General features: G+C 41.7%; 1 protein-coding gene across 1 annotated transcript in view; it reads right to left on the bottom strand.

Moving 5' to 3' along the window:
- Positions 1 to 4136: 4136 nt before the first annotated feature.
- Positions 4137 to 9120, bottom strand: part of SLC9A4 (solute carrier family 9 member A4) — a 67917-nt gene continuing 62933 nt past the window's right edge. The window contains exon 12 of the mRNA XM_021680286.1: positions 4137 to 4492. Coding sequence (XP_021535961.1) covers positions 4137 to 4492 — 356 coding nt within the window. The remainder of the gene's footprint in view (positions 4493 to 9120) is intronic.

Here is a 9120-nt window from a genome sequence, read left to right as displayed (position 1 = left end):
AATCAAATATTGTGCACAGATGAAACAACATATCACTTGCTAATTACAGGAGGGCCTATAGCACTGATGCAGGCATCTCTTTTATTCCCTGCGGCTTATGGCCCAATTAACAATTAGCAGTGACTGATGTCCTGAAAGGAAGCTCTCTGTCTGCACTGCTGGGTTTTCTCAGGAGGAGTTAGAAATAAGATACTTGACAGAGTTTAGTCAGGAAAAAAATAAAATTAAAACTACAAGAAACCACCTGTATTATTTGTGGATAAAATATATTTGCAAAACCCTAGACAACACCAACACATACACTGACTTTATTTATTTAAAAAAAAAACACAATTTTCCCTAATTTTAGAAAGTTATGAAACACAGTAAAAACTACTTTTTTTCCACGCTGAAAGTCCTTAAACACTTATTTCACTAGTTAATATTTACAAGTTAAAAATAATCACTCTTCCAGAGGGAAGCTCTCTTACAGAAAAGATGCCAAGCGGAGGAATTAAACCCCATTGAATGTTTCTCCAGCACAGAGAAATTCTCCCTTTCTTCACTGGGTGCCTGTCATGATATGCAGAGGTCGGTCTTCTAAATTCATTGTCTCTTTGAGAATAAACCATGCTTAGGGTTGGACACCATGGTGACCATTCCCCCCAAATAAGAAAATACAATGATTTTGAAGTAATGACAAAAAAATTAAATAAGCTTTGCTGAAAAAACATGAATCCATATCCAGACCTGATCTCTGGTTTTGCTACGAATTAATGGATAGCCCCAAGTATCCTCTATTATGTCATTCAAACTGCCTCTCAGAAAAGTCTCAGATGTTTGTTATTTATACCTCTTCATGTAATTAAATTAATGTACGTCCTCTGTCATGAGTACATACATTCTTGCTCTTACTATAAAACAAGCACTAAGCTGAGACTTTTACAGATATTACTTTATTTAATCCTTATTGATGAGGTAGATAAAATAACTACCTTATTTTATCAATCAGTAAATTTCAGCTTGGGGAAGATAACTAGGTTGCCCAAAGTCCCACAGCTAAAAGTGGCCTGACCTCAGAGCCTAAGCTCTGAACTAGCTACATGGATTTAAAAATCTAAATGATCTGAGTGGCAGACATCTGAATAGGCGAGGAAGTGTTCTAGGAGCTTCCCTGCAGGCTGAAATCAACAATGTAGGCTAAAGACCTGAGCAGTAGTCACCTCTTCTACCTAGGCATGGTAATTCTATCACTGAATTCAAGTGGCAATCCTAGCTCTACTTCCCATGGCCCTTTAACTTTTTCTCAGAAGCACAGAAGTATCTGGCCTTCACGAGAGAGAAAAGCATGAGGGAAGCACAATAGAGCGTCCAGAATGCCATCCCCAACTTGTCATAGCAGACTCTCTTCTACAGCCAATGTTTCTCTTTTAGCAGGATGATGAAAGACAGGGGAGGTCCCATAGCATCACGTCAGGTTTGGGCAGCGTGAGTACAAATATTTACCACATCCCAAACACCAGCAAACATGTGGGAAACCTTTAAGGTAGAAAGCTGCCGTATAGGATAAATAAAAGGAAATGTTACTTTACCCAATTTCAGAATTTACTAAAACCTAAGTCCACTGAGGTTAACAATAGGAACAGGTTTGAGAAAGTAAAAAAACAAAACAAAACAAACAACTTACAGAGGGAAAATAAGATTCTGTGGGTTGTGTGTTTGCTTTTTCGAGGTTGAAGATAGAAGGGCAAATTCTGCTTCTGGTGGAGAAGGTGTGATGCTCAGTGGACCAGTAGCCGGGCCCAGGAGAACACCCTCATGGGATTCCAACCCCCCCCCCCCCCCGAGCTGTGTAGGGAACAAGAAGCAGAACTGTCTCAACACTCAAGAGGGAACTTTCTCTGCTGCACTGCTTGGTGCCTGTTGGAAAAACTCATGATATGAAACCCAAACCCAAGAGCACTCTTGGTGTACCAATCACACCCTCAACCAATCCCCAGAGTGGGCTGTCGCCAGTGGAATGAAAATCAGATCAAACTGCATTTGGAAACAATCCTGGATGACTGAGTAAAGAGGCCATTTCCACCATGAGCTTGCCAAGTCTACCAGAGCTACTAGGACCACGAGGGCCCTCAACTTTCCAGGAAAGAACTCCAGGGCCACTTTCCTGTCCCAGGCAGCCAGGGTCAGACAGTGTCTAGATGAATAAATGGCCTCCAGGCCAACGACTCCATTATGGTTTCTACCAATAAAAAGGGAGAGTTCCCATCTATTCACTAAATCCCACCATCCCTCTCTCAAAGGGAAAACAGAAGAATTAGATAAATTCCACTAATTCTTAGACTTTGCTGGCAACTCTGGGAAGGGGACTTCACAGTTTGGATTTCTGTTATGTGGAGAATCCAGCAAGGAACTCAGCATTCTTTACCTCTCAAGAATCGGCTTTGCATATGGCTTTGAAAAGGCGATTTCTGATGCCTCTACTCTCTGTATCTTCATCTACAGTTTGAAGATAATGACTCACTGACTCCCTGGCATAAAGTTTTTTCTGTTGCTTTGACTGCTTGTTTGTTTAGACAATAATAAAGAGGGAAAAAAAACCCAAAACTCAGAGATGCCAGGTTTTATATATACTTCTATCTCTTTGGGCTGACTACTATTATTTGGTAGTATATAATTTAAAATATTTAGACAACCTAGAAGCAGCCTTATATTTCATATTCAGAAGCAAAAAAAAAAAAAAAGGTCACTGTTGCCCCAACATTTATAGATAATCTACCACATACCAAGGGCACTGTAATAACTAAGACAAAAAAATGGATCAAAGTAAAAAAAAATAGAAAAAAAGTAAAGCCAAGAGATAAAAAAAAAAAAAACACAATTGATGAGTGGTTAAAATTTAAAATGAACAGACTATCCTCTCTGTCCTTCAGATCATGGCAGATACACACACAACATGTGTAAGTGTAATTCCCAGATAAATTCTGTAACACACCCAGTGCATTGTGGGGGCACCCAGGAGGAAGCAAATCACTTCATTGCTTCTGAGTAAGGGGATCAAGGCAGGTCTAGGGAGCTGGGTGCATCAGAAAGCATCCTTCAAAGATGTACAGGATTAAATCAGTTGGGGATGGTTAGAGATGTCAAAAATAGCAATGATAAAGGATAATATGGTTGTTTATTATAGATCAGACATTTGGCACAATAAATAGCACTGAATAAATATGTGTTCATCTACAGGTGGCCAGAAGAGTGAGAAAAGGAAGAGAGAGCAAGAAGGGAGGAAAGATAAAGTCATCTAGCAAAGTTGGTGAGCTAGGGTGTGAGGTTCAGTGTCAAGTCTGGGGGTGATGAGGATGGAAAATTAAATTGGGAAATAGTTTCCAACCCTAGGGCACAGTATCACAGCCTACAACTGCACATCTAATAAATACCTGTTGTTCGTGTCATTGCTATGAAAGTCTGTTTATGTCCATTTTGTTTTTAAAATAAATATTCCAATTATAAAATAGACTACAAGCCCATTGTTCACAGATTAATTCTCTAGTACATATCACATCCATTTATTCTTGCTACTGATTAAATATAGTCATGTTATGGTAAATTTTACCTTTCCCCAAAAGTATAATTATCACATAGTACATATCAAAATGAAAATTGGATGCGTTCTCTCGGGAGAGAGGACAGCCAGCTTGTGAAAGCAGCAGCTCACCACGTGACCTTGGGCAAGGCGTCCTTATTTGTAAACACAGAGGATTGGGCCAGATGATTTCCCAGGCCCTTCCCAGTTCTAACTTGATTATAAGCTGCACAAGCAGATAGTCAGTGTGAATCACTGACCAATCATGCTTGTATCTCAATAAATTTCATGGATCACACACTCTTAGGAATTTTAGTAATAAGTCCTGCAATGATTAACATTAATCACTCACAGGGAATTCATCTACAGAGTACACCAACCAAGAATGTAGCAGAGCCTGCAAATTTGTTCCAAGTTGTTCTCCAAAAAAAATCTCCCTTCCTCTAATAGATGCATGTCTAATAGCTTCTGAGAAATAGACTCAGTAGTTCTCTTCGTAACTCTGAAAACCCTTCTTCCACAACAATAAGAAAATGGACTCTTGAAATACATGGAGACAATCGTGTGGATGATGAAACTATTTTCTTTGGAGCAAAGGACTGTGGGACCTGTGGTGTTGCCTGCTGGGTCTGTGCTCCGCTGACCATCGGGACCCACTTGCTGAGGCCTCCTCCTCACTCTCCTCTCCAGATTCAAACTCCTCATCTACTGCGTGGAATAGTGGCTTGGGCCGTAGTGCCTCCCTTCTGCCTGCGCCAACGTGCTCTTCTTGGTTTGTGTTTCTTGGATACCCGAAGTGGCATGGCTTCCGTCCTCTGGGTAAGCTCTTCATTGGGATTATCTCTTGTGTCAGCTGTCTTTGTTGAAGTGTCCCTGTTCGAGGGTGTGCTTTGAACATGATGGACGGGAGTTCTGAATCACTGCTGTCATTACCTAGGGAAATATGACAAGAGGAGGAAAGAACACGACTTAACGATCAGAGAGGAGACTCCATATCTGGATGGCAAGAACTCAGTGTGAAAGATCGTCCTTCTTGAGGTTCCAGATCTTACATTTGCCTGTCTGACTTTCTCTGCCCCAAGGAGGGCAGAGAATAGAAGTATATGTGCTGTGTTAGAAATGCACCGAAACCTGTGTATCAGGCTAGACTCCTTCAGGTAGGTAAGGGAGTGTTTTTTACAAAATCAGAAGAGCTGGCCACAGGCATTGGGCCATAAGGCACAAAGATGTTTTGTGTTGTCGAAGACCAAAGCTTGACTGAGGGTTCCATGGTAACTGTGATAGGAACATGGGAAGTTTGGATTTTGGTTGTTGTTCTTTGTTTTTGTTTGTTTGTTTTTAGATTTTATTTATTTATTTGAGAGAGAGAGAGCACGAGTGGTGGTGGGGGGGAGGGCAGACAGAGAGGGACAAGCAGACTCCCTGCTGAGCAGGAAGCCCGATCCAGGACCCCGGGATCATGACCTGAGCAGAAGGCAGACACTTAACTGACTGAGCCATGCAGGCACCCCGGTTGGTTTGCTTTTTAATCAGTGGTTACCAGAAAGCATTAAATCTGAGTTTCATCCCTTGGGCCTTGAAAGAGCCAATCTTGGAGAAACAGGGGTGGCTACAGCAGAGAGCCATGTGTGGCAAAACCACTGTGACTAGACGTCCTCCCTCCAAAGCAGGTAAGAGGAGAACAGATTTCTGCTGGCATGTAACAGTCATGATAGCGATGGGATGTCCATGTATGGAGAACTCACTCTGCACCTGTCACTGTGCTACCTATTTTACATCTATTATGCCACTTAAGCCTTATGACAAGCCTTGGAGATGAGTAAAGTTAACATCTCCATTTCATAGGTAAAGAGGCTGAGGTTTCAAGAGGTTAAGCGACTTTTAGTATCACAGTGAAGATGGGACTGCAGTTTAGCAGAGTCTGTCCAGCTGCATATCTGCTCTCTGCCAGACTATGCCTGGCTCCCTGATACGTGCCATGTGCAGGTCAGGAGGCTACGCCAAGAGCAGAGGGAAGCCATTGGGTATCTACGTAACATCCCCTCTCAGATGGCCTTCCAAAGACCTCATCCATGCCTAGGACATTGCCTTTTCCCAACTTCACTGAGCACATATCTTCAAATGAGTAGTTTTCACAAATCTCACCTATTCTCATTTCCTCAAGTTTTAACCTTATGAATTTACTTTCCCTAAGACAAGTATATGATCTCGCTGATATGAGGAATTTGAGAAACAAGACAGAGGATCATAGGGGAAGGGAGGAAAAGATGAAACAAGATGAAACCAGAGAGGGAGACAAACCATAAGGGACTCTTAATCTCAGGAAACAAACTGAGGGTTGCTGGAGTGGAGGGGGGTGGGAGGGATGGGGTGGCTGGGTGATGGACATTGGGGAGGGTATGTGCTATGGTGAGCGCTGTGAATTGTGTAAGACTGATGAATCACAGACCTGTACCCCTGAAACAAATAATACATTATATGTTAAAAAAAATAAAATAAATTTATTTTCCCTTTAAATATTCTCCTGGGAATTTAAGTATTTTAAGAACTTTATATTTAAATCTAAAAGCAGGATTCTTTCTCCCACTCTTTATTCCCTCTTAAAAAACCAAACACAAAACTAAATAAAAACCCCACAGCTGGAACTGATGTGCACACTGGTATGCAGAAGGCAAAATGTGTTTAGTCATCAGAAAAATTTTAAATAACCTATTTAATAATGTTTTTCTAAATGTAATTGAATTGTCCTCAGAAGGTAGCCTGGAAGTTGTGTGGAGTGAGGGACAGGAATCAACTGCTTTGAATTAAAAAAAAAAAAAAAAAAAATTAGTTCAGATTATTTGTCCATTTTTTCTCTACTTCCCTTTAATTTGTGCTCCATGATCTGGCCTGGAACAAGAGTGCCTCTTGATCCTTTGGTGCTTGGAATATTACCTAAGGAAACAATGGCCTGGATGCTTCTGCCCCAAAGAGCAGTCCTTTGGCCCATACCCTCCCACCCCCTCCTAGTTTCCAACCCCTCCTTCTGAGCATATGCTCCGCATCAGCACACAGATTAAAACTGATGTTTCCTGACCACCTCTGCTTATTGAAAAGTAGGTTCCAAACACTAGGAAGAGGCTTGAGCAGGCAACTTGCAAGATTCCATGCAACTTAAATCAGTAGATGTGTCCAAAAGGGGAGGAAGAAGCCAGTGGAAAGCGGAAGAGGAAGGAGGAAGAGCGGGGGCTGGGCTCTGTCCCAATTGCACAATGTCCTGCAGGTCAGCACCCAGGCAGGCAGTTCCAGGGAGAGATCAATGGAGACCTTGCAGCAAAATCTGAACATCTATTCTTCTCTCTTCCACTTTAACTTCTGGACTTAGGCACCCAGGGGCAGGGTGAAGGAGAAACAGGAAGTGCTTCTGCACAGGGCCAGGCAGAGCCTGATACCCAGGGGGTGACACTGGACTACCTAGTACAATATACACTGTTTAGAGACCTAGACCGTGGGTGCAACCCTCCCTCCTCCCTTTCCTGATGGTTTTATTTTAATTCTGATAAAATTTACCATTTTAACCTTTTTTTTTTAAAAGGTTTTATTTATTTATTTGACAGAGAGAGACACAGCGAGAGAGGGAACACGAGCAGGGGGAGTGGGAGAGGGAGAAGCAGGCTTCCTGCGGAGCAGGGAGCCCGATGCGGGGCTCGATCCCAGGACCCTGGGATCATGACCTGAGCCGAAGGCAGACGCTTAACCGGCTGAGCCACCCAGGCGCCCCTAACCTTTTTTTTTTTTTCATTGTCACCATTTTATTGCATAGTTCCGTGACATTAAGTACATTCACATCTTTGTGTGTCCATCTCCAGACCTCTTTCATCTTCCCCAATCTACATGGATTGCCAGCCGCCTCAGAGCAGAGGAGGTCGGTGTCTAGGAAGGAGCTCTCTACTTATAACACCAAGTGAGCCTTGGCTCCATGCAAAAGAGCCTTGGAAGAGAATGTGGAGCCCCCCACACATCTAGAGTAAGGGATGTGCCAACACTGGAGAGCAAGGGGACAGTGAGAAAGGAAAATGCTCTCCAAGTCACAGCCTGGTTAGCCAGAGACTGCCTGCTCAATGCCGTCTCTCCCCCCATCTTCTCCCCTAGAGGCCCCTGGCCACTCCTTCACTTGTCCTGGTGCGGAAAGACTTCAGGTTTGGAGAGAATGTGGATTCAAATAATTGTGTCCAGAGACTCAATGAGAATGATCTCAGTCTAACCCTGATTATTATAATGCTTTAAAACTTATTAAGGATAACCAGTAAATTAAGTCCCACTCCGAAAGGATATATGCACCCCTATGTTCACTGCAACATTATTTACAATAGCCAAACTATGGAAGCAGCCCAAGTGTCCATCGATTGATGAACAGATAAAGAAGGTGTGGTGTATATATATACAAAGGTATATTATTTGGCCATCAAAAAGAATGAAATCTTGCTATTTGCAATGACATGGATGGAGCCAGAGAATATTACACTAAGTGAAATAAGTCCGTCAGAGAAAAACAAATACTATATGGTTTCACTCATATGAGGAATTTAAGAAACAAAACAAACAAGCAAAGGGAAAAAAGAGAGAGATGCAAACCAAGAAAGAGACTCTTAACTACAGAGAACAAACTGATGGTTACCAAAAGGGAGTGGGTAGAGGGAGGGGTGAAATAAGTGAAGGGGATTAAGAGTGCACTTATCTTTGTTTTTAAAGATTTTATTTATTTATTGGGAGAGAAAGATAGTGAGAGAGAGAACAAGCAGGGGGAGAGGAAGAAGCAGGCTCCCCACTGAGCAAGGAGCCTGATGCTGGACTCGATCCCTGGACCCTGGGATCAGACCTGAGCCAAAGTCAGACGCTTAACTGACTGAGCCACCCAGGCACCCGAGAGTACACTTACTTAACTTGATGAGCACTGAGTAAGGTATAGAATTGTTGAATCACTATATCATACACTTGAAACTAATATAACACTGTATCTTAACTATACTAGAATTAAAATAAAAAACTTAATAACAATTCAAAAAATAGTCCCACTTCATTACTTTCCCTTCTCAGATTTTTAGGTTAACCACCATTTTTGCTCATCTGATAAAATTTTGAACTAGTTGTGTACATTTGAAAGAAAAAAATGTTCATTGGGCCAAGAGTTCATTCCATGCCTAGACTGAAGTGTTGTTTTTCGTTCCAAGAACACCTCTATCTACCCACATCAAGTCTTCTTTGATGTTCCTCAGTAGTACTAATTATAATGGGTAATATTTCCTGTTCATTTACTTGGTTCCAGACACTGTTCTAAGAGTTTTGTATGCATTGCCTGGCTTCACCTCGGGGCAACACTGTTGTATGTGGGAAGTACCAATATTCTCTTTACAGAGAGAAAAATGACAGCATGGAGAAGTCAGCTTTTATGTTTTCTTCATATAAGTCCTAAATATATTGTCCTAGGATTTTATTATTTTATTTTATTATTTTATTTACTTTTTAAAGATTTTATTTACTTATTTGACAGAGACAGACATAGCGAGAGAGGGAACACGAGC

This window comes from Neomonachus schauinslandi, chromosome 10 (genome assembly GCF_002201575.2).
Source record: "Neomonachus schauinslandi chromosome 10, ASM220157v2, whole genome shotgun sequence".
Taxonomy (NCBI): domain Eukaryota; kingdom Metazoa; phylum Chordata; class Mammalia; order Carnivora; family Phocidae; genus Neomonachus; species Neomonachus schauinslandi.
Note: the sequence above shows the minus strand (reverse complement) of the source record. Positions and strands in the feature narration are given on the sequence as shown.